The 23787-nt window shown below is 51.8% G+C and overlaps 10 protein-coding genes and 1 non-coding gene across 11 annotated transcripts; 5 read left to right on the forward strand and 6 right to left on the reverse strand.

Moving 5' to 3' along the window:
- Positions 1–484: 484 nt before the first annotated feature.
- Positions 485–1269, forward strand: CC1G_06165 (hypothetical protein; the record flags this gene model as incomplete). The annotated part of the gene is made up of 4 exons (XM_001836526.2): positions 485–514; positions 568–657; positions 715–886; positions 947–1269. 4 exons carry the CDS (start codon positions 485–487, stop codon positions 1267–1269), a joined length of 615 nt encoding a protein of 204 aa, XP_001836578.2.
- Positions 1270–1645: 376 nt separating this feature from the next.
- Positions 1646–2030, reverse strand: CC1G_06166 (hypothetical protein; the record flags this gene model as incomplete). The annotated part of the gene is made up of 3 exons (XM_001836527.1): positions 1646–1771; positions 1828–1941; positions 2004–2030. The coding sequence occupies 3 exons, from the start codon at positions 2028–2030 to the stop codon at positions 1646–1648; spliced, it is 267 nt and encodes an 88-aa protein (XP_001836579.1).
- A 620-nt stretch (positions 2031–2650) lies between these two features.
- CC1G_06167 (hypothetical protein) lies at positions 2651–4676 on the reverse strand (the record flags this gene model as incomplete). The annotated part of the gene is made up of 9 exons (XM_001836528.2): positions 4585–4676; positions 4320–4527; positions 4194–4259; positions 3979–4139; positions 3885–3919; positions 3725–3824; positions 3516–3672; positions 2972–3461; positions 2651–2916 (listed from the first exon to the last, which is right to left on the reverse strand). The coding sequence occupies exons 2-9, from the start codon at positions 4506–4508 to the stop codon at positions 2651–2653; spliced, it is 1464 nt and encodes a 487-aa protein (XP_001836580.2). The 5' UTR covers positions 4509–4527; positions 4585–4676.
- Positions 4677–5316: 640 nt separating this feature from the next.
- On the reverse strand, positions 5317–5412 carry CC1G_20097. The gene has a single exon. It is a non-coding gene; the product is annotated as a tRNA-Lys (tRNA).
- A 497-nt stretch (positions 5413–5909) lies between these two features.
- Positions 5910–8515, forward strand: CC1G_06168 (flavin-containing monooxygenase; the record flags this gene model as incomplete). The annotated part of the gene is made up of 11 exons (XM_001836529.2): positions 5910–6082; positions 6164–6507; positions 6563–6913; positions 6965–6989; positions 7061–7155; positions 7332–7417; positions 7468–7564; positions 7617–7964; positions 8019–8160; positions 8208–8401; positions 8457–8515. 11 exons carry the CDS (start codon positions 5910–5912, stop codon positions 8513–8515), a joined length of 1914 nt encoding a protein of 637 aa, XP_001836581.2.
- Positions 8516–9217: 702 nt separating this feature from the next.
- CC1G_06169 (hypothetical protein) lies at positions 9218–10568 on the forward strand (the record flags this gene model as incomplete). Its single annotated transcript, XM_001836530.1, has 3 exons — positions 9218–9278; positions 9331–10043; positions 10101–10568. The coding sequence occupies 3 exons, from the start codon at positions 9218–9220 to the stop codon at positions 10566–10568; spliced, it is 1242 nt and encodes a 413-aa protein (XP_001836582.1).
- A 411-nt stretch (positions 10569–10979) lies between these two features.
- On the reverse strand, positions 10980–11901 carry CC1G_06170 (dephospho-CoA kinase; the record flags this gene model as incomplete). The annotated part of the gene is made up of 3 exons (XM_001836531.2): positions 10980–11391; positions 11443–11836; positions 11895–11901. The coding sequence occupies 3 exons, from the start codon at positions 11899–11901 to the stop codon at positions 11070–11072; spliced, it is 723 nt and encodes a 240-aa protein (XP_001836583.1). The 3' UTR covers positions 10980–11069.
- A 225-nt stretch (positions 11902–12126) lies between these two features.
- Positions 12127–14687, reverse strand: CC1G_06171 (hypothetical protein; the record flags this gene model as incomplete). Its single annotated transcript, XM_001836532.2, has 1 exon — positions 12127–14687. The coding sequence occupies one exon, from the start codon at positions 14685–14687 to the stop codon at positions 12549–12551; it is 2139 nt and encodes a 712-aa protein (XP_001836584.2). The 3' UTR covers positions 12127–12548.
- Positions 14688–15700: 1013 nt separating this feature from the next.
- CC1G_06172 (hypothetical protein) lies at positions 15701–18579 on the forward strand (the record flags this gene model as incomplete). Its single annotated transcript, XM_001836533.2, has 3 exons — positions 15701–15929; positions 15985–16174; positions 16233–18579. The coding sequence occupies 3 exons, from the start codon at positions 15701–15703 to the stop codon at positions 18577–18579; spliced, it is 2766 nt and encodes a 921-aa protein (XP_001836585.2).
- Positions 18580–19448: 869 nt separating this feature from the next.
- CC1G_06173 (hypothetical protein) lies at positions 19449–20868 on the forward strand (the record flags this gene model as incomplete). Its single annotated transcript, XM_001836534.1, has 2 exons — positions 19449–20077; positions 20127–20868. The coding sequence occupies 2 exons, from the start codon at positions 19449–19451 to the stop codon at positions 20866–20868; spliced, it is 1371 nt and encodes a 456-aa protein (XP_001836586.1).
- A 390-nt stretch (positions 20869–21258) lies between these two features.
- On the reverse strand, positions 21259–23476 carry CC1G_06174 (homogentisate 1,2-dioxygenase; the record flags this gene model as incomplete). Its single annotated transcript, XM_001836535.2, has 13 exons — positions 21259–21371; positions 21424–21495; positions 21552–21623; positions 21685–21805; positions 21871–22054; positions 22115–22183; positions 22236–22245; positions 22306–22437; positions 22504–22631; positions 22670–22906; positions 23021–23184; positions 23246–23312; positions 23361–23476. The coding sequence occupies 13 exons, from the start codon at positions 23474–23476 to the stop codon at positions 21259–21261; spliced, it is 1485 nt and encodes a 494-aa protein (XP_001836587.2).
- Positions 23477–23787: the final 311 nt, after the last annotated feature.

Consider the following 23787-nt stretch of genomic DNA (forward strand, 5'->3'; position numbering starts at 1 on the left):
GAGACCAATCCACTCTGTGGGTATGTGGCAGATTCGCACCGGGATACATCGATTTTTCGATCGAATGTTCAAAATCGAAATTGAACTCATTCAGTGACAACACATCCCCCGTCTTCTTCTTCTCTCAGAAATTCTATCTGGCTGGATTTTTCCAAATGACTTACGACCAGCCTTGGGAAACAGTTCCCGATCTCTGGCTCGTAAAGCCTGATCGATTTTGGCGCCTTGATGCCTCGGGTCATGCGACTCAGCAACGCGGTATATATCTCGTGAAGTTGTCGTCCCCTCTATTCCTCATCCGCTCTTCCAAATTACCGAACAGTCTCTCGTTCCCCTCGTGCAGCAAGGGAATATGTCTCTTCACATATGTAGCGTCCGGAAGCCTGAGCGTAGGTCCTTCACAGAGTCTCCGACCTTTGGATCCATTCGTTAATTGCTACCGTGACATCCCACAGTCGAGGCAATTATACAGAATGCACTGAACATGGAAGACTGCGATTTATACCGATTCAAGGTATTCTGTTTTGTGGCTTGCCAGGGCTCCACACACCGACAATCAACGATTAGACGACTTTGAAAGCCAAAGCACATTCCGCTCTCGATCCCCTGAAATATTTCATGGATCAGTCCCAAATAGTGGAAGACATTATAGAGAACGTACGTCCCCCTACTTTATGCATCACAGTTGGTGCCAACGACTCAATGCCAAAACAGCATATCACTACATTCTCAAATCTCGACATAGCGAGACTCGATCCTGAAGCCAAACGCGCTGTTCACGAGCTTGTACGCCGCGTCCACAATAAAAGGCGAGAGAGGATGGCCAGTGGATCAACATACGACCTTGCTCCCCAACGAAACAACAGCTCGATGGCCACCCTCGAGGGTACGTCGACTAGTCTAATTACCGCCAACTGCGGAGTCCCCGCCTGCAGGAAACCATTAGTAGAGCAGCCTGCCTGTCGCAAGGAGTTGCAGGTCTCTACGGATAAAATCAAGGAACTCCTCGGCATGGCTTCTTATCCGCTTCACGATTTCTCTCAAGAGTTGAAGGACTTCGGGTTGGACAAGGACAGTATCATTATTTCGACTGCTCGAATGCCACGAGCGAAGGTGGCCAGTTTCGTCGATGCTTTCCAAAAGTACTACAACCAGAACCGGGACAAGGAACGGATGAGCCAGGCGCACTGCTGGCACCTCGTGGAAGCGTTCAAACGATATTCAGCGGTCCATCTAAGGGAAGATGCAATCAACATCGACTCGGATTAAATAGACCTGATTCTCGGAGATTGTATTCTTGTCCAAGTCTTAAGTCACACGATGTTCAAGAAGCGAAAGCTGTCGTCATTCTGGCAATCCCTATACTGGACACTAGCTATAGACTACCAAAGTAACTACCCATGAATGACTCTTCGGCGCTGAACGTCGGGCCTGGAGCGCTTCTGCCACAGCACAAGTCGGCTGGCTTGAGGGTGACCTCTCGTGATGGAGGGGCCGTCGACTCCGATTCGCACATCGGGTGGCACTTGAGGGCGCGTTAATCGCTATAAATATCGGAGGACTAAAGGGAGGATCAGTATCCAAAACTTGAGCCACAGAGAAAAACCGTCAACGTACAACCAACAATCTTCAAATAGCGGCACTCTTAGTCCTTGACGTCGGCGCCAACGGAAACGTCGAAGAGAATATCTTCGGGCACATGGCAGTATTTGCCATGGACAGTCGTATTGCCTTTGGTGACCATAAGGTTGTAGCACCATCCGGTGAAGCCCTGCACATGTCTGCGTGAGCTGTCATCATCACCAATAAACGACGAGTGGCACTTACATTCCAGGTCGTCCATTGGAGGCTTTCGATCTTGCCAATGCAGTCGTTGTAAATCGTGACATTGTTGGAGCATTTCCAGATATCGGCAACATAGACCAACTGGCCAACTTCCCACTACAAGAGATCGTATGTTAGATTATCGAGTCCAAGCAGCAATTAACATCTAACACACTTACATCTGGCTTAGGTCGTGCTTGAGTCATGATTGCAGTGGAGTTTTGTGTTCAAAGGACGGGGGGACGGTGTAAGTGATGGTAGATGTTCGGAATCAACCTGTGTTTTTTCCCACAGACCCGCTGTCCAGGCTTTAAAGCTTTCAAATCCTACATTCGAACAACCAACGGCCAGTGAGAAAGGAAAGTTAAAACCCGAATTTGGTAACTCACATCAAGCGATGAGTGCGTTCGGCACATTTGGGAATTTGTTCCCACGGACACAATGGCGTTCCCTTTGAATTCGACGCGCGCGTTCGAGTCATGAAAGCCTCGCGTGTTCGAGGCGCGAGTCGCCAGAGCCCCAAGGGGCTCATATGGCCGAAGTCGTAATCTTGCCATACAATTAATCTAATAAGGTGGTCGGATGTCAGTAATCAATCGCAAGTCACCCCTGTGCGGGGATGTCGGTAGAAGCCATATCTCAACAAACGACACACCTCCCGGAAGTTTAAGGGAATCTCAGCAGAGAAATCGTGCAGGTACAGTTATGCGCTGTACAAGGATGGTAGGGATTTCGTGGTCTGTATTCTCACAGGCCTAAGTCCTTCAGAACACAATCGGTACAGATCAAAATAGGAGACACTAACGTGACAAAAGACTCGTACAAACTACTCCTCATCTCCTTCAGGTTCCGGCCAAACATCACAAGGGAGACGCGTCGCAAGAACCAAAGCGAGGAAGGCAAAGAATGCTACGATCGGGTAAACTCCATATCCCCCCAGAATATTGTTCTGGACTGAGAACGAGAACAGCGACGTAGAAAACGCGGGTCCAACTGCGCGTGCAAACGAGACCGACATTTGTGCTAGTCCATTCGTCGCACCAAGGGACCGCTTGTTAGGTGCAGATGAAGTGACATACATAAAGATTGTCCCTGAAAATGTAGGAGTCAGGCACGGGAATACCGAGAATGAGAAGGAAAAACATACCCCAGCCCATATCGACGATGGTTAGCAGCAACAACATCGCACCTATGAGAGCCCATACGAGGAAGTTTATCCCGTAGTGTTTCGCAATGAGACTGATGATGGGGAATAGCAGGAAGGCGGGAATGAAGCAGAACATGCTCGTCACAAAGGTTCTCCGTGCACCCAAGTAACGAACGATTCGAGCGAAGAAGAGGGCTTGGAGGCTTCCGCTGACAAAGCCATAAATGCCTAGCGTGAGGCCAATGGTTGGTGGTGAAACCCCAAGTCCGCCTATTTCGACGGGCATGGTCAGGAAGAGGGGCAAGAGTGCATATAAGCATATGTTGAGGCCGGCGAGACAAGCATAATTGGACACTGAAAGCAGAACGGGATGAACAAGCAGTTCCCGTAAAGGAACTGAAGCATTGGGTTCTTTCGGTTGAGTCACTGCCGTCTCATCGACGGCCTCGTCTGGGAGTCTTTTCGACTGCCTCTCTGAATTCTTCACAGTCTACAGGCAGAGAAATGTCAGTCCATGCAAACCCATCCCGGCATACCGACTTACCTCCTTGAATAATCCAAGCGTTGCGCAGAATGCGACAGCCAGATACCCGGCAGTCACCAAACAGGGCAAAAAATGGGGATACTTCTTCCAAAATGGAGAGGTGAAAACCGTCGGAAAGCGTTCATGAGGTCGGAAAAGGGATCCACCCAGGAATGGACTGCCAAAGCGTTAGAAAGGGCGGGTCAGTCAGTAACGTCACGGTCACTGACCCTAGTGTGCATCCCGTAGCCCAGACAAGCGACAGCAGACCAAATGCCTCTGCCCTATTCGTGGGGTCGGTTAAATCCCCCAAAGCACTTTTCATAACACCTGACAGACACGCGGTAAGCGCTCCAACACACCGCTAAACTATATTCCGATAAGGCCCACCAATATTCCCATTCAACAAGCCTGTTAGACAACGACTGAATTGAAACGAAACAATAAGCAGAGTTATGTTGAGAGACGAGTTCACAGGACTGACCTCAAGACTAGTCCCCAAAAGGTCGTCGAAAGGCCGAAACACAGCATGGAAGTCATGCTTCCGAGGAGACCGAGTAAGAGGACGGGCTTTCGACCTACGCGGTCCGAAAACCGACTCCAATGCAGCACAGTCATGGCCTCTGTCGCAAAGAAGAGGGATTCCTGTGGCATATCAGTGAGCGAAGCCCATTTTTACGCGGGAGGGGAAAGACTCACGATGAGACCAGCATAATATCCCACTTTCCTATCATCCCCGCCCGTGATTCCGAGTTCCCTGATAAGCTACAAAGTACGCGAGTTGCATGAACATCTTGTCGAACAGAACGAGCACAGAACACCCACATGGTTGATATAAGGATAAATCGACTGGCTGGCCAAGGGCTCGCTGATTTGCAGAAAGATGATGATCGCAATTTGCAGCTTGGGCAGCGGCGTGCGCTTCTGCTCTCCATTCTCTCGCTGCAGCAAAGGCGCGCGCTCGTCTGCGAGTGTCGAGGGCGAGGATACGGCTGCTGGCACAGCTTGCTCCATTGTGGTGGCTCTCTCCACGCTGGTGGTCATAGAGATTCAGAAAGCGAAAGCAAGCGAGATTGAGAAGGTTATGTACCCCTCGCAGATCCCGAGTTTACGTAGATCGTGGATATTTCCCCAGGAGGGCCTGCCAGATAAGGCTTCGAAGCTTCAAGAGCTTCAACGGACGTATCCCCTTCGGACTAGTACTGTCAACGCCAACGAGAAACAATCGCCAGTCAGACAAATTAATAACGAAGGCTTTGCTGTAGCGGGCGATGTGGTGGAGTGACCACACGTCAGAGGTTCTGTGTAAAGGATTACCGGAGATTTCTGGGCCCAGTATCGCGTTTGGGGTGGTTTGGTCGTTTATGGATTCGAGGGCGCCCAAGGATCCACTGTCGGATGGAGCATGAAGCTGAAAGCTCCGAGCCAACCGCATTGAGGCGAGAAGTCTTCTCTTTATGCCGTGTCGTAAACGGCTGTTGCAGAAAAACGATAAGGTGGTTACATGGATTGATTCGCTGCTGATCTGGTGGTCGTCCTTGATCGTGGTGGCTTTCGTCAACGACAATCCATTGCCCAGAACCTGCTGGGACCTAAAAAGCAGGAGTGGGAATGTTTGATCGGCGACCGCCGTGGCCCCAATTCCAGTGCTTGTAAACGAGCGAACAGAGACGAACACCCATCTTGCACTAAAAACAGAGCATATGTAGAAGTTGAATAAAATTAGCATCAGACCGCTACAGAGCAATACAATTATCGACCTGGGGGGTGCCTTTGCCGACAACTTAAAGTCTCTGAGGAGAGCGCAAAAACACATCCAGATAGCCCACCGCGAGGATCGAACTCGCAGCCTTCAGATGGATTGGTCGTACGGCCGGCCCTAAAAGTCTGACGCTCTATCCGATTGAGCTAGGCGGGCCACGAATGTCTGTTGAAACAGACATTTATATCGTTGTAACTCGAATTCGAAGCAAACGTGCAAAGAGCAGACTTGGAGAACTGATAACTTGGGGTCTGTCATCGATATCGTACCAGCTGACCTCGAGTTGCTTAATTAAAACAGCCTCTTTCCCAAATCGGCCATAACATTGCCACTGAGGAGGTCATAAGGCGCTCACAAACGCGCTTCCAAGACGCCCTTCCTTTTATGCATCAAAGAACCCTTCTAATTATGAGCAAGAGAGTGACTGTCCAGTGTCAGGAGTGGGACTCGGAAAGGAAAACCCTGAGACGCCTCCTTGCCCCACTCCGTTCTCCATCGGCTGCGATCTATTGTCTATCTGGTGTCGATGAAGTTATCTAATGTTGCGATGGAGCCATCCATCGATAGTGTCGCATTTATAGACAGCTATTAAGGGTGCTCGCCTATCTCTCCTCCCAACCCCCAACTCAACCTACTCTGAGAATCTGAAGACAATGGCTATAGACCCGTCTCCACACCCCGCCGAAGCAAGTCTCCCCACTCTGCACAAACTCGGGTTCTCGCTTCCAAACGACCCAAATGCAGACCCAAAGCTCGTCGCTTCAAACCATCTCTCCTCCATTTCCCAAGCGCAGGCGACGGCCATAGCAGAGGCATGGCTCAACAAGTTCGCGAACTATGCTTCTGCTTCTCCACCTAACATCTCCAGAATTCTGGACGAACTGATTCTGGAATCAGATTTCGACAGCGCTTTCATGCGCGGGGAGGATACCAATTCCACTCCAGGCCTGGGTTCATACTGGCGGGACGTTTTAGCCCTAACCTGGGACTATCGGAGTTTCGAGAACTCGTCAAGGATCAGGAAATTCCTGAACGACAGATTGGAGAACGCAAAGCTCAGTAACATTCAATTGGCAGGAATCGATGGAACCAAAGCGGACCCGAGCTTAAAAGACGCTCCACCACCCCAATTCCAACAACTCTTCCCCGATGTAGCCTGGATCCAATTCTTGTTCACGTTCGATACCAAAGTCGGAGGATGCCATGGTGTCGTAAGGCTGGTCCCTCAAATTCAGAAAGGGGGTGGAGGAGGTGAGTGTCAACTCGTGGAATTTCAGTGAGCTCGACTCGAATAGGTGTCCCCCAGACGTGACAGTCGTATGGAAGTCCTTCACCATCCTGACCGTTTTGATGTCTCTTCACGGTCATCCGGAACGCAGGGGACCCAACCGCGCATTCTACCCTCACAACGAGACGGAAACCCCGACCACACCATGGGAGGAACAGCGAAAATCCATCGTAGACGGATTCTCCACACCGACCAAAGAAAGGAAGAATCCAACAGTTCTGATCATCGGAGGTGGTCAATCTGGGCTGACCGTTGCCGCGCGCCTCAAGTACTTGGGGGTTGATGATGCCCTGGTGGTCGAAAAGAACGAGCATGTTGGGGACATGTGGAGACAAAGATACGAGGCCTTGTGTTTGCACGATCCAGTCTGTGAGTGGGTCAAGAATGATTTTGCGTCGCGTATTAATCAGTTTATGGCAGGGTACGACCACCTGCCATACATTCCGTGCGTTTGTAGTCTCCGTTGGGTGACGGATCGTTACTGACCGGGGGATAGGTTCCCGGATACCTGGCCAGTCTACACTCCAGCGCAGAAGGTATGATTATAATCCTCCCGATCGAGTTCCCTTCCCAGTCTGAGGATTTGTGGAGCTGGCGAACTGGCTGCGATCGTACGCCGACGCGATGGACTTGAACGTATGGACGTCCGCGACCGTTACGAGCGCGGTACAAGATCCCAAATCGAAGTTGTGGACAGTCAAGGTCGTGGCAAAGAATGCAGGGAAGGGTAGGTCTTCTCTGCTATCCGAAGAAGAGCACCGTTAACCATACGTTATACCGAATACAGAGCAGGAGCATACCTTGACAGTAAAGCATGTGGTGTTTGCAGCTGGGTTCGTTGGAGGAGCGTACATGCCTGACCTCCCAGGAAAGGTGAAGTTCCACCACCACCCACACGGAGCGTGTTAACGATTGGCCTCCAGGACAAGTTCAAAGGAACCGTTTTGCATTCGTCCCAACACAAGTCAGCGCTTGACCACGCCGGAAAGAAAGTGCTAGTGGTTGGAGCCTGTACCTCCGGTACGCGTCATTCCTTCCTTAACCAACCAGACTCTGACCGTCCTCCTCCCAGCTCATGACCTTTGTCTCGACTATGCTCGCCACGGAATCACCCCGACAATGTACCAACGTTCGTCGACCTACATCATCTCCGGAACTGCAACGCGCGTGCTTCTGAGCGGACTGTATTCGGAAACCGCTCCGCCAACAGACATCGCTGATCTCTTGAACATGAGCCTGATGTGCAACTGGGGTTTGGCAGGAGTGAACAGAAGAGTTGCGGTGTCGCTTTCGAGTGAGGGAGGGGTCGACGAGGAGTTGATTAAGAAGTTGAACGAGAAGGGGTTCAGGACGAATCATGGGTTCAGAGGGACAGGGCTGTTTGGGTTGGTGTGGGATAAGGGTGGAGGATATTACTTTGGTGAGTTGGCCAGCGGTTTGCAAACGAGACTCCGCAATTGACTACGAACGGTAGACTTTGGAGCGAGCCAGGCCATCATCGATGGTCGTATCAAAGTGCGAAGTGGAAACGGGAGCGTAGTCGCGTTCACCCAAAACGGCGTGAGGTTCGAGGATGGCAGCGAAGAGCAGGCGGACGTCGTCGTCTTCTGCACTGGGTAAGCATACCCTGTCCGCCTCAAGGTAGCACTAACACTCCAAAAAGGCTGGCGAATGCGCGCACTGGCGTTATCTCAGAGATTTGCGGGAAAGAAGTCGCAGAGACGGCCACAGAGATTTGGGGATTTAATGCTGAAGGCGAGATCAGAGGTGTTTGGGCAGAGATCGGACACGAAGGACTGTGGAACATGATGGGGAATTTGGGAATGTGTAGGATCCATTCTAGGCATGTCGCGCTGCGTAAGTATTCCTCGCCCGATAAAAATTGCGGCAACTTACGCACCGTTTTATCCAGAAATCGTTGCCCGAGAGAATGGAATCTTCAGACCAGAAGACAGGTACAGCCTGCAGTAGCCTCGCGAGACGCTTCTGCAGCTTCATGGGACCCTACTCGTGGTCGGAGGAAAAGAACTTTGTTTTGAAGGGTGGTCAGACAAACGGAAGTTTCGATAAGATCCATGGTGGCTGCAGCAAGCCAATTGGAATATTTGTGCATCGATTTCTGTGGTGGCAGTCATTGTCTGGGAATACAACACGCTCTCAGTCGGACAGCGAATCGCGCCAGGGGCGTCAGAAACGGCGTTTTCATGCCGACCACCATTTATTTAAGCGCTCGGTTATTCTGTCTGTGACACGTGCGGTAAGGTCACTGTTCCTCCTCCCACAAGTATGCGACAAACCTCAGAGGTTCGCGTTTCGATACGGCCGTTCTGGGTAGCAAAACGCGTCAATTCGAATTTTGACCTTGAAGGGTCGTACGTAACCAGTCCCACGCTCTACGAGCGCTTGACAACGTAACACAGCCACATCACCCGCGAATCCTTTTGTCCTCTTCGTTGGCTATTGTCCACCATCGCAGCATTGTATTCAGCCTTTTAAACCAACCTGTTGGATTCATCGATGACGCTTTTGCGATTTTCCCCGTTGCCCCCTCATTTTCTTGCTCGGTTCTATCTTCAAGCGTCTAACTGGTTAGACAGACTACTGGATAGTCCACACTATTCTATGCACCACACTCGCTAGACGAGCATTACGACTATTACACGACAGACTAAGATGATCGCTATCTATGGACTTACTTTGATTTCCTTGCTTTCGAGCGTAACTGCTCACTCAGGTAAGTTCTCAAACCATTTTTCTGTGTAACCGTAATCTCATTTCTTTTACAGCTTTCTTTCACCCTAGTATGTGGGGGTTCAATGTCACCGACAAGGACTTTCCGTACGATAATCGTCCTGTATCCCCTCTCCGAGACATGACGTTCAATGAATGGTGGTTCCACAATCACCTCGACTTCCCGCCTCACCCTGAGGACAAGTTCTTGCTACCAGCCGGGTCCGCTGCAACAGCCGAGATTGCCTGCACCAAATCAGCCACTTCCTACCACGCCTCCTCTGAAGGAGGAGACATTCGCGACCCTAACGACCCCAACAACCCGTGCCCCAATTCACCGTCAATCGCTTTCCACGCTCACAACGAGGAGGACGCGATGGGCTGTGCGTTGGCGATTGCCTATAAGAGCGATGTCAACGAGGTCACCCCAGAAGACTTCACCGTATTCAGCGTAAACCACACCTGCGTCTGGAACCGCTTCACCGACTTCCAAGTTCCCAAGCGCATGCCACCCTGCCCCGAAGGTGGATGCATCTGCGCTTTCTTCTGGGTTCACAGCGAGAACGGAGGTGGAGAGGAGAATTACATGAACGGTTTCCGATGTGATGTTACTGGCGCAGAGGCGAATGTAAACGTCAAGGTCGCGAAGAGTCGAGTTGCTAGGAGGTGTGGGCGAGACGAGAAGCGCGGCAGATTCACGAACGATTTGGGTAACTGCACCGCTGGCGCCAAGACCCCCTTCTATTGGGTTCAGGCCGAACGCAACAATGTGAGTTAAACCCTTGTACCCTACATCAGATTTACATTGCTAACGCTCGATGTGCAGATGTTCGAAGGGCCCCACTCGCCTCCCGTCTACAACGATCTTTACGGCTTTTCTAACGGGGCTCAAGATGATATCTTCGAAGACTCCTACATCACCAGCCCTCTTCCCGAGCCTGCACCTGGTGCACCTGTCCCTGTCCTCCGAACTGTCTTCGACGGACCTCCTCCACCAGTGGGACCTGTCATTGCTGTCCCGGCCGACCCTTCCCCTTCCCCTTCGCCCTCTTCCTCCTCTTCTCCAGTGGGACCTACCTCCAATCCCGAACCCATATTCACTCCCCAGAAGGCATGTCGCCTTCGCCGCCCCTCGGCGGGTTCGTCTTTGACCAAACGACATGAAGATGAAATTCGCCTCGAGGACTGCAACCCTATCGGTCTCTTTGGCAGGCGACTGTACTCGTACACGAAGAAACATCGCAGAGGTGTGCACCCCAGCGAAGCTTCTAAGCTGTGGTGGGGACTGTGGTAGCGCTGCAGGCACACAGAAACTCCCCCGCGGACTCCTGTTTCTAAATTATTTCCTAATCTTAGACACTAGACACGACACTAACGATTCGCACAACTGTACATGCTACACATACCCAATACCCAGCAACTTCTTGATACTGAGTACTAGACCATGTATCATATATGTACCAATAAACTCGATACTTACATAGGTGATGAGAGCTACCACCCAACCTTTCGCCCACGAATGAAAGGCCAGAATAAATGTTTTCGCTCGGCAGTCGGTGGTTTTCCTGCAGGGCGAAGCATGGCGTTCAAAGTGACCCACGGGCGTCTATTGACATTGGCGCCAAGGCCCCGAGGCCGCGAGTTCGAACCCAACCGGCACACAAAAAGACTCTCGTATCCTCAAAAGATCTGTGACCATGCGACAGCGTTCAACGAACGAAGGTCGGGCCAGGGGAAATAAATTAGTTGTCCTCTGTAGAATACAACAAGAATACATCGAGCATCGAGCAAGTCCCTAGTCCGTCTTCGCCCTCCTGGATGGTGGCTTGACCAAGGTCTTCAAGAAGCGCCAGAGCAACACAAGGATGGCAGAGACAAAGCCGAACGGAGGGAACATGTAACCCACAATCCACGTCCACCCGACCTCCTTGTCCAGCCTCTGAACCAGAGCGTCAACCTGCTTCTCGAGTTCTGCCTTATTTCCCGAGTTGTCGAGGACAACGTCTGCATAGGCCACTTTGTCGGCGATGGGAAGTTGTGAATGAATCCGGGAGAGCGCGTCTTCACGAGAACACGAGTCTCTGGAAACTAGACGTTGCAGTTGCAGCTCTTCAGAGCTAGAGAATGGCGTTAGCCAATAGGCCAGCGGGTAAGACGAACGAACATACCAATAAACGACCACAACCAAGCCCACCAGCCTCCACAACGGCCCCTCGATCAACAACGGAACATCCAAAATACAATACTTCTCCCCATTCGCCCAACTCCTAACCACCTCAAAAAGCATAGCCTTCCTCACAGCAGGATGCACGATATTGTTCAGCTGCTTCCGCTTGGCCTCGTCGTTGAAAATGACGGAACCCAGCTTCTTCCTGTCCAGCGCGCCATTCGGGAGTATCACCTCATCGCCAAAGGTTTGTTTAATTTTGGCGAGAGCGGGGGTGCCAGGCTCGACGACTTGTCGGGCGAGCAGGTCAGCGTCGATGATGGGTATGTTTCGCGCTTTTAGGAGCGTCGAAACGGTTGATTTCCCGGTGGCGATTCCACCTGTGAGGCCTACGACTGAAAAGCGATTAGGGGTTCAGTATTGGCAAGTTTGTACGATGCACTGGAGACCAACCGAGCATTTTGGGTATGGAGTTTGTGGAGGTACGTGTTCAAGTCGTGATACTCATGGTCATGGTTTGGTTGCAGGTACCGGCGAATCCTCGCACTCGGACCCGGTCAACGCAAGGTCAACGAGATTGATGGCGGGAAAGCGTTCTATACTTAGGGGCAAATCGTAGACACTTTCTTACTGCCAGAATACTCGTGAGGTGTCGCCTCATTCACCTTGAACCCGCTAGGAGATACTGAAAAACACCAATGATTCATCCAGGACATTATATGTAGTACAATTGCAGTGCAAAGCAATGAAAGTTAGGCATGCCGGTCCACAAGTGGTCAAGAGTGAAATGAAGACATGAACCTAAGAAAGAAACGAGCAACAAGGACAGCAAAGCGGCATGGTGGGTAGTACTATGTAGGTATGTATATGCAGAACGAGAAATGCATGATTGTAGATGCTAGACGCGTAGCGTTGAGGTTGTGAAGAAATGAATGGGAAAGTCAATATGTACTGGTAGAAATGAAAAGTCGTTACTGCATGAGATTAATAATGGGTCGTGAAGCAAGAAAATTAGGCGATGAAAGAAAGCAAAAAGATCAAATCGAAAGCGAAGAGGAAGCCAACAGACCGGAGCATAGGCCTTGGACTTCCAATAGATTATTCCAATTAGGCCGCACCAGCAGCCGAGGTACTACCACCCCCACTTGAGGAGCCTAAGAATCCTTTGATAATTCCTTTCCTGAACTTTCGAACGCGAGCGAGAACACCAGAATTGGAAGGAGAACCTGGCGGGGTGCCTTGTCGCTCTGGGGATCGCCGCCTTCCCCTCCCGTTGGCGTCATCGTCGGCAGCGGAAGTTTGGTGGGCAGGGAACTCCATTGTGCGTCGGAAGCGGAATTTCTGATCACGCTGCGCACCGAGGGTGCCTTGAAGCACTGGGATCTCCGACTGAGCAGCCTCCCGCTGTTGTAGTTGTTGCCGCTCTCGTTCCTGCTGCTCCATCATTGCCAAAGACATCCGCAACTCGGTCTCTCCGCTCATCGATCCGCCAATCGGAACAGAGACACTGGGCCCTTGGCTCCCTCTTCGAGCACCACCCGCGCTGGGCCTACCCGAGTAGCTGGACGGAGGTGCAGAGGCCTCATTGTCACCAGAGAGGAGCCCGGAGGACCATGTCCTTCTCTTCTTGTGACCCATGCCAAATGCACGTGAAAGACTGCTTGACTTCCTCCCGCCCGTTCCAGATCCTTTAGGCTTGAAAGATGAAGGAGGGGCAGAAGTCCCGGTTGGTGAATCGTCGTCTTCGAACACTCCATCGTCATCTTCCAAATCGAAGACGCTCATGCCCTGCGTCCCGATCATCGAGACCACGGAACTAGAATGGGAATGGGCTGCGATGACATTGCTGATGGCCGGGGTTGAATGTATCGGCGCTGCACCCATCGAGAGTGGTCTTCTCGCGAAGGGTGGAACAGAATCCATTCCGAAGGAGGAAGGCGGATGGTAGCCGCCAATCGTGGACGAAGTGGGTCGCGAGTTCGTGGGCGAGCCTCCAGGTGAGGATGTTTGTCGAGAAATGGAAGCCGTGATGGGGGCTGGGCTGGACATGCAGTGTTTGCGAATGGCACTGTAATAGGGGCGGCTCGGGTGACCAATTCTCGTTGAGGTCGGGCTCGGTACTGAAGGCAGGGTAGGCATGGCGATTTGCGAACTGGTTGGAGTCGGCTCCATCGACGATCTTTGAGAAGACATGGCGGTCGTGGTTTCTGATTGCAAGGGCGGCGTCGAGTTTGTTGGAGTCGAAGAACGGTCATCGGCCAAGGTCGTATCGGAGAGCGGTGGCTTTGAAACACGGCTACCATGGTCTTCATGTTCGACTGGCGTGTCAACTCCTTTTCCTTTGTCCATTGGCGGGGCATCTGGCCCCTCTCCTTCAATTCCGATGATGACAGGAGAAGGCAGGGACTGTTCTGATTCGGGCGTACTTGGGCGTTGGCCGAGCATGAAGGAAACGGCGATCGGTTGGGGCGCGTTCAAAGTCGCGGCGCTGACGCGCTTCTTCAGCGTACTAGTGTGTGGTGGGGTCGGAGAGGCGCGAGCAGGTGGTGGGCCGCCCAGTCGCTTCTTCCGGCGCAAGGTTCGCCCGGCGTCAAGTTGGTCAACATTATCATGTTCGCCCTCGGGAATGGCTGATACCTGGCCAACAGAGCCGCCACTGGATGTGTCCATAGCTGCGCGTAGGGCGGTGGACGAAAGCCTTCTGGTCAGTGCCTTTGCGGCGTTGATCATACTTGCAGTGGCCGAAGTTGAAGGTGAAGAATTAGAAGTCGTGAGGTTGGACGATGAAGCAGGGGCAGACGAGGAATCGGCGGCGAGAGAAAACAAAGACTTGGAACGAAATCGTAAATGCCGTGAAGTTGAGGAAATGGAAGAACGAGTCGAGGAGCCAGCTCCTTTGTGGAAAGAGTTGGTGGTAGTCGACGATCCCGCCTCCGCACAGGGTGTCAGCGGCGTCGTCGTCGAGTGGGTCTGAAAATAAACCAACCAACCCACGGTGAGAGGATGCCGTACGACTTTATACTTTGGACGCACCATAGCAACTGGAGGGTTAAGCTCGTCGTCTTCGCGATGGGGTGTTCCAGAGCGCGTGGACGCGTTGTCGCGTAACTCCTTGGAGAGGCCTCGTTCGTCGCCAACGACGCGAGTCGGCAGTCGTTCGCCGGCGGGAAGGGTACGTGAGCCAGCGATCACAAGCCCCAAGCTGCGCGGTTTTGAATCATCCGCGGCTTTGTTTAATTCTCCCATGACTTCTTGGGCTGGGCGTTGGCCCGGACGCACTGACGTCTGCAGTGATGTTATAGATGTCTTTGATAACAGTGGTGGTTCGTCGGTCGCAGTACGACCGTATGGAGTATCTCGGTTCGTGAGAGTCGATACAATATTCCAACTGACGCGTTTGTTGTGCGTACTGGCATCGTCATCGGAGGCTTGCGTTTGGTAGCACCAGAGACATATCGGAATTAGGGAGTTGGTCAATCCACACTTTGAACAGGTAAATTCCGTAGACCCGTCCGAAGAGAACTGGAGGGACGGTAGGGACCTGCATTTGGAGATGGACTGCCAACGTGTTCAGCAAAGCCAAAACTGATCCAGCAGAGCAAGAATCTTACTTCTTGTCGTCTCGTATGAGTCCGCAAGGGCCTCGTCGTCACACCAGCCATGTCGTGTCCGTTGTTATAAGCGCCCGGGGTATAGGAAACGTGGTCGTCGTGGTGGGCGGAAAACAAAAGACCAGGCAAATTTTCGAGCGCCCTTTGGGGTATATAATACGGATCCGGCCGTGAGCTTTCAGATGCCCTATTGGTGATGGTCAGAGTTTGACAATTGACCTAGAACGACGTCCGGAAGTCATGGTCTAAAACAAAAAGATGACAGAACACCAAATTCCCAAAAGGGGTGGGAAATTCGCAATTATTTATTAATTAACCTGCTAAGTCACGCAACGGGGTTAGTTTCCGTTCTCGAACAAGTTTGATTCCGAACTATCATTCTCTTCAGAATTCGATGCCGCCGACGACCTAAATGGATAGCTCTGAAATGCATCTGAAGGGCGCTATGGCCTGCGACGACACGGACATGAGAGCCTCTGGCTGGAATAGTGTCAACAGACTCGACCGTAACCGACTGGAGGGCGTCTGTCTACAGTCAGCCTCAAGATGGGATTGAAAAATGCCAACCTCTCGATTCTTGGTTCTGCTTTTCTGTCCGCATCTGGAGGTCGCCCATGTCGTACATCGCCCCACTATATCCGTCTTAAGATGCCGCATCAAGGCGATACCTGGAAACAGAAAGCACTAGCCTGGGTACATCGCGTCTGGACTTTCATTCTGTCTCTGGTGGTCTTCACGAGCCCAAAACCCGGCTTGCCGACGCCGTCCCACCACCCAGAGAAACGGAAGATTGCTCTCCACCTTGCTCCATCTCTCTCCAAACGCCACAAGGTTGGCGGAGATGAAGATACCGCTCTGGAAGAGGGCGATGATCCCGGTTTGTGTGCTCCATGAGCTATTTCCAGTCGGCGTTCATTAATATGTTCCCATAGAAGCAAGGCAGATTGGATTTTTACCCCATCCAAGTCTCCGGATGAAAATGAAGAAGCAAGGCAGGGCGCTTAGAGTCAAAAGAAATCGTGAAGGCAACCAAGATCGTCGTCGACAACGCGAACTCTCCGAACTCCCGTACCCATTTCCGCCAGTAGAGGTAGATATAGGCGATGATAGAACCTGGCAGGCGTAAGTTACTTGTCTGATCCTTTATTATTGCGATTGTTGATTCAATCCATGGTATCAGCGACCCGAAACGCAAGGAGGTCAACCGCAGTTTACCCCGCGTCATCATCACCCCTTCTACCCCGAGCGAAGAGAGCAGAAATTACGGAAGGCACCATTGGCAGGGCAGACCGGTATCCTACTCCGTTTCATTCGTTCTGGACGACGAGGACGAAGACGACGAAGATACGACAATCTCTTCTTGGGAAGGTACCTCCAACTCAAACACGACAAGCTTCGACTCCCGGCCAACTCGAGACAACTCTGTCGGCCAAGACTCTCCTGATACAAGCGACGTGGCTCGCCTGCTTCCAGAAGACTTTGTTGCCGAGGTTGTCTGCAGATCAGACGACAGCTCCGAAGCGACGCCGCCGAAAGATAATTTTGTGTTCACAGACTCTCTTACCGAACTCGCCTTCGGACGACGTCCAGCGGTAGAGGCTACTACCACTGGTTCTCCTCTCGTCCCTACCCAAGGAGAAGCACCCGACACGCCCGCATGGGCGATGACAACCTCGCCATTCGAGCGCCGCGATCCTGACTCTTCTCTTGGCGTGGAAACCGATACCAGTCCTCCTCTAGCGACCAGCACTCCTCGAGAAGCTGTTCCTCAGTCTCCGCAAGATACACGACGCGCTACGAATGGCACTGAAGGGTCCTTCTACGAAGATGACGATGATCAATGGCGGAAGAATTCGCTCCAGTACGCAGACGTTTTCGATCTCGACATGTACATCGACATGCGTGCCTCCATGACTTCGCTAGGCCTAGGACTGTGTGCCGCAGGCGCTCCTGATTCCTTTTCTCCTCCTCCGCCGTACCTATCACTCGACCCCGCCTATCCTGTGGCAACACCGCCCAGGGGGTCGTACACGTCGCATGGCCCATCTTCTGCCGCATCTGGCGGGGACGACCACAGCAGGAGTAACCCTTTCATTCCGTCCGACAACGGGGATTCCACTAATGCTATTGTGACTCCAAAACCACTCCTCGCCAATCCGTCTTTGACCAACCCTCTTCCCGTTGAGCTTCCACATGCAAGTTCGTCCGCCGTCGCCAGTATTACACCGTTTGCACCTCTTGAGAGCTCCTCTGGTCGCAACGACAACTCGACACTCGAACCATTCCCACCAGAAAGATCTCGACGAACCACTTCCGGCCAAGAAGTACCGACATCGCCTTCCGATCAGAACTATTACAATCCCTCGATATTCGCTCTCCAACGTCAGGCACAACCAGAGGAAGCTCCAGCTCCACCCTCTCGATCTTCTTCTCCTACTCTCCCATCTCTGTTCAAGGACGACGGGACCAACACTGACCGAAAGATATTTGTGGCTCATAACCCGACATTCCTCCGTGAACGAGGACATATTATCGAAGGCGCGCAAAGCCAGAATTACCAATCAAGTCCTATCTCCAGCGCTTCTCCGTCTATTGTTGGAAAACCTGGCCATGGTGAACTATCTGCATCTGGGCCTTCAGCGCTACCACCACCTTTACCCCGACTTCCAGAGAACTCCAGTCCTGACAGGGGGTCGACAATGTCTACGATGAGGACTGGATCGAACGATTTGCCTCCTTCCCGAATGATGACCAACCCTGATGGTGAGACTTTCCTGCCCAATCCCTTGACGTATTCACCCCGACAAATCGAGAACGATAACGACAACGGGATCGATTCTTCTGACCCAAGGCCAATCCCTCTCAGTGCGAATTTCGTTCCCGATAGGATCGCACAGCCATATGTTCACCCTTCCTCACGAGCTGGGTCTTCGAACGGTCCGCGTAGGCTTCGCGTTGTGAACGGCCCGCCTGGGAGTATCTCGTCGGTGGAGAAGTCTGAGCAGAGTGAAGTCGAAGATGGTGTCGTTGCTTCGGGATCTGGATCGAGTGTTGCTCATAGGGCTTCAGGAGGTGCTACTCTTTCTACGGATAACCCTCCGGATGGTGGGCAAGACAATGACAACATGACTGTCGGAGTCGAGTCTCGGGGTCTTCATCGACGAGGCGACAGCGATAAAGAGAATCAGGATGTACGAAGACCGGCCAAAAGGCAGGGACAGTTCGGTTTGCCAACTACGAGTTCTTTCCACCATTGGACTTCTGGGAGCCGCAGATCTGCCTTGCTGACTCGGGTGAATCATCAAATTGCGCAGCGGAGGGCTGGGGTCCTTTCGGCCACTACAGACAGTTTGGTGAACACGACGTTTAGCTTCGATGGAGGAGGCGAATCTAGCAGAATGACTATTCTGGGGACTTCGGATCTGGATAGGGCACTTGAAACCAGCCGGTATCGCTATGGGATGATCTGGAGTGTGAGGGGATCAGAGAATTTGGGTGACTCTAGAGGTTCGGATAAAATTGTTTGAAGCTTTTCTCATATGTGCATTTGTTCAAGTGTAACCAAGGATGATTATCCGCACACCCAGTACTCAGTCTTTCATTGACTTGAACGTCGAACACATACTACTCAATAGACATCTGGCATCAGCTAGGCATGAGAGGCAAGTCCGGCGACTTCGGCAGAAGCTTTCCCAGGGCTCGATTGTCGAATTCCGTGTTGTCCACTGGGTCGCTTTCGGTCTTCCATCATCGTTTAGGCTCTGGTATTGAGGCCAAATTCCTGCAGTCAACATACAACGAAATATTGATCTTTTCTTTTCAACAGATCACCTAAAGAGCAGATGTCGATCTCAGAAGTGAAAAGCTTTGACAACCCTCCTTTCAGAAACCCAACAAAGCGACCGCGTGGCTTCCGGCTGGCCTTTTGCGGAAACCAGGTTCTTTGGCTTGGAAGCGATTTCGTTTCTACACCAGCTTTGAGAGCGAAGGTTTATTCAGCGACGAAAGTAACGTATTCGGCGTTTTGACGACCTCTTCATGACGGCCTCAAAGGCGGCAGCCACCGGGCACAATGCCTCTAGAATTTGGAGGATCCTAAAAGGGACTAGCTGCGACCTCGTGGTTTGGATTGAAGTGGTTTTGGACAAAGGGCCTTTATGTCCACTTCCCCTTCAGCATTTTTCCAACGTCACTAACCTAGAAGTTCTATCAGTATGCCCTTTGAGTTCACTATCGCCTCCGGCGTGTAGATAAATTGACTCGACGAGACTTGATCAACAACCTTTAGAGCCTCGGTCTGCCCGTCTTTCCTTCTCTTCGTTCTTCTACTCTTACTTCTTCTACACCTTCACCTGCTAATTTCTTTTATATTAACCTTATTCTCGGTTGCGCGGACATGGCAGAATGCAATCAATCGGAATTCGTCGACGAGTGGGATGCCCTTAGCGCCGCGCTTTTCCTCCCTCCTCTCGACCTCTACGGGGATTTTGTCTGGCTCCCATCCTCCGAATATGGCGACAACGCGGCGACCCTGGAGCCATTCAACTATCCTCCCGTCCCTGCGTCCTCCGCAACCCAGGCCGCAGCTGGCCCTGCGCCTTTGACCGGCCTTGATGGCGTCTTCACTTTGAATGACGACTTCCCTTTAAACCTCGGCACCTTCGTTCCTTTCAACGAGCAGCAACTTCCGTCAATCTTCGAGCCTGAGCCTCAAGACCGGGAACTCGGATTGTACGATGACCCTCCCATCTTCACCGACCCCTTTAAATCTTCAAGCAAGTCGCGTCGCGTGCCACCTGGTTCACGCGTGTCAACTTCGACACAAAGGGAGATCAAGACCATCAGGCCCCAACAGATCTTGCTCATGGAGGATCGGTTCCACGGGCGAGCAGAGGACGCGTTGATGGCACGGGTGAACGCTCAGTATCGTGCGGACGTCTCGGTCAAGCCTGAACCATCCTCTTCAACCCCTGCTCGTCCTCGTAGGGACAATGTCGTCTCAGCTCCCTCTACCCCTTTGAAAAGGTGTGTATCAGTCCTCACTAATAGTCACTTTTATTCACACATTTCCTAGGCCCTTGTCTGTGCGCGAGTCACCTGCGGCCAAGACACCTGCGGCCAAGACGGCTACTGTCAAGACAGAAGTCATCGAGTCGATCTCATCCTATTCTCGCGCCTCACGTTATATCGCGCCTCTGCCTCGCCGAGCCAGCGTCAAGCGAACTCCTTCCTCCACACTCCCTTTCCTCTACCCACAGCCGGAATTTGTCAACAGTCCTATCTCATCATCCGCATCGTTATCTCACCTCGACTCGGATTACGAGTTCCACCGCGACGACGACGACAGCGACTTCCTCCCTTCCGCCTCCTCCAGTCCCAGGAAGAAGCAAAAGCGCGCCGGCGGCTACCACTTGCAAGAGCGGAAGGGCAAGAAGACACAACTCCAAATCGTATTAGAAGACCTTCCTTTCACTCTAAACGACATCCTTTACGCCAATGGCCTTTACCACTGTCCTTTCAGCACCTGCGGTCAGACTACCACCAGTGAGGGTGACCTTGGTCGACACCTCGAATCCAGCATCCACGCAACCCATCGATACATTTGCCTTGCACCTCAATGCCTCAGCGACTTTGCTCGTGAAGACTCCATGAAGCGCCATCACGGTAACAATCGGGGCAGGAACCACAAGGCTGACCACGATCGTCTCGTGCGACAAGGATTCGCGTTTAGGGTCAAGATCAAGGATGTATCAGCCGTCAAAGAGCAAATCAAGGCTCTTCAAGTTAACCCAATCCAAGCTCCCTCTGCTGCTTGATTCAACACTCGTTTCGTTTCATATCTCTTCCCTTTACTTTCCGCTTCAAATTCGTTCGTCCAACGTTTTACGGCCGTGTAGACCATCGTCACGAAACATTCACGATCCTTGACGTTTCCCTTAGACTTTTCGTTGTTCAAAGCCTGACCTGTATTTTTAGAATTCAAAACATCATCGTGTATTATTAGTTAGGAAAAGTCACTGCAATTGTATCATAGCAAGCGATGTAACGTATCGTGCATATTCGAATAAACTACCTAGTGGACATGAAGAAATCTGAATGCTGAGCATATGCCGACCACAAAGCCGGAATTATCCTTGGATAGCCTTGGACTTGAGAAGAGAAGGAAGCTTGAGAGATGAAGAAGCCAATAAATAATTCCATAATTGTCATTTGGAAACCCCCAGAGGAGGCAAGCCCTTGGCCTTCAGATCCTTGTTGATCTCGTCGATGTGTTCGGTGAAGCGTCCCTTCAAGCCATCCCACATACCCGGCTCATGCTCTGAAAGGCCAGGTGTCAACAGACGGTCGATGAACTTCGTCATGGCACTCACCGTGGAGCTTTCCGGTGCGTTTGAGCGCCCAGTCTGAGATTGTCAGCATCATACTAGTTTCGAACATGAATGCTGAGGATCGGGATACGTTAGATGTGATGCGAGGCATTCAACAACCCTACACTCACCCATCGTTCCTTCAGCGACTCTGACAGGCTTTAACTCGTCTTCAGTGGCCTTCTTCCACTCCTCATAGGAGACTGAAAGCGTCATCAATCGATACGTTTAGCATGATAGGACGTAAAGCGCTCCGCGACTTACCTCCATGAGGACAGAAACCAGTCTCGTAGCTGGCGCCTCCCGGTTGGAATCCGTCACTTCGCCCCTCGTAAACACCGTAGATTAGACCCATGAACTCGGTGGACGAGTTCCGATGGTAGTACTGGTAGTAAGCAACGGATTGGTGAATACTTTTGCCAGGTAAAGTTCGTGAAACGGATGACTCACCGGAGGACGGAATGTGTCAGTCGCAACGTCCCATCGGGGACTGAAGATCAAGAAATCGCATAGAGGAACATTGGGTTGCTTCGACTTTGCGGTCAAGACGCAGAAGATGGAAGGATCGATGTGGTCTTTCGAGATACTTCCGACATTAATGAACTTCTCGAGTGCGTATTTATAGGGTACATAGCTAGAAGAAGGTAGTAAGCACGTGTGCTGAATGGCCAAGTGACATATCTCCAAGACGTACTTTCCGGTCCAAGCAACAACATCGAATGGAGTATGGTCTTGGTTGCAGAGATGAAGCTGGCCGCCAACCCTTGAAGCCTTGTCAGCACCGTCGTGACCACCGCAAAAACAGTTCTACTCACTTGTAGATGACTGAGCAAAAGGTAAACTTAGCCATAGCCCAGACAAAAAGAAAGACATAACAGTACGTACTTTCCCAAGGTGATTGGTCGATATCGAAAGAAGCGACAGGGTGCTCAAAGTCACGAGCATTCGCCAGGCCATATCCTCCCAACGGGCCCAATTCAGGCAAAACATAGTGTTGTCCGTAAATCTCTTGGATGTCTGGAATGGAATTAAACTCTCAGAAATCAAAGTCATAATTGGTTCGAAGAGGCCAAAAGAACTTACAGCCACGGGACGGCCCGTCAGGAAGAACCACCTTAAATTTCATCCCTCGTTGGATCACGCACAATTCTCCCGAACGGACCATCATTCTGCGAAGGGCCATCATGGGAAGGTTCAGTACACCCCAAGTTCTTCGCGAAGGTGGACGAAAGAAGAAGATTATTCTCACCTCCCGAACTCTGTCTGGATGTCCAGGCGACCTTGCTGGGGGAGGATGAGGATATCGCCGTCGTTGTTGCAGAATGCTTTCTTTCCCATTGAAGTGTTGGCCAGATACATATGGATGGCCAATCCCTCGTGTAGCGTTGGATCGCCATTGCCAGCGACCGTCTTCAGTCCTTGCACGAAATCGACCTTCTCCGAGTCGGGTGGAAGATCGAAGGGCCGCCAAGCTAGCTGCGTTGGACTAACGTGGACCTTCGGATTAAGAGGGAGGAAGCAAGACTCCATCTATCAGCGGGCCGGCGTTAATTTGTTAGTACATGTCCAATCCCAAAAGACGACAGAGGGGCTAACGTACATCTGGGTTATCAGGCAGTCTCGTGAAGCCTCTGTGTGCGACAGATGGTCGAATGCGGTATAGCCATCTTCAAAGATGATCAGTGACAAGCAGAGGTGGAGTATGTTGGAGACATACGCGCTCAGGTTTTCGGCACGGGGAGCAACGAAAGAAGCCCCAGTAAGCTAAGACGTGTTATCATGAACAACTGCTGCTCGGGCGACGAGGCGAATAGAAGACACTCACGCCCTCGGCGTATAGGTCATACTTGACGCGTTGGGGGCTGTTCTGTCCGACAGGAAGGACGCCAGGCCTGCTTGTCGTTAGTTCATGCACAACACGCTGCTGAGGATGAACTCACAAAGCTTCTGAGGCAAAGCGGTTGCCGAAGCCTGGCTGGTAGATGTATGGGTCCTCTTTGGTGGCTTCAGTAGCGTAGGCGCCCTTGGCAGTTGCACCGGAGGCAGCAGATCCCATGGTGGAGAAGAACTATCGTTGGGCGCGAAGTTGGGGGATGAGACAACCGGCTGCCTTGTTTATATATCTTTCCATGACGCTCTGTATCTCCGAGATGTATCGAACAAACGAAAGGAGAACCCGCTCCAGCAAGGCCCCGAACTAGGGAGAAGCAGCCCCTGACATACCCTTCTGTCGAGTGCATCCCTGGATTTGTTTGCAACGTGAAGCTGTAATCGGATCACCAAGCTTCCGTTGTAGGCTTGAGTAGGGGACGTGTTACGACGCTAGTTGGACCCGTGGGCTGTCCCATATCACGAAGCCACGTCCAC

The sequence above is a fragment of the Coprinopsis cinerea genome (assembly GCF_000182895.1).
Source record: "Coprinopsis cinerea okayama7#130 chromosome 4 map unlocalized cont3.4, whole genome shotgun sequence".
Taxonomy (NCBI): domain Eukaryota; kingdom Fungi; phylum Basidiomycota; class Agaricomycetes; order Agaricales; family Psathyrellaceae; genus Coprinopsis; species Coprinopsis cinerea.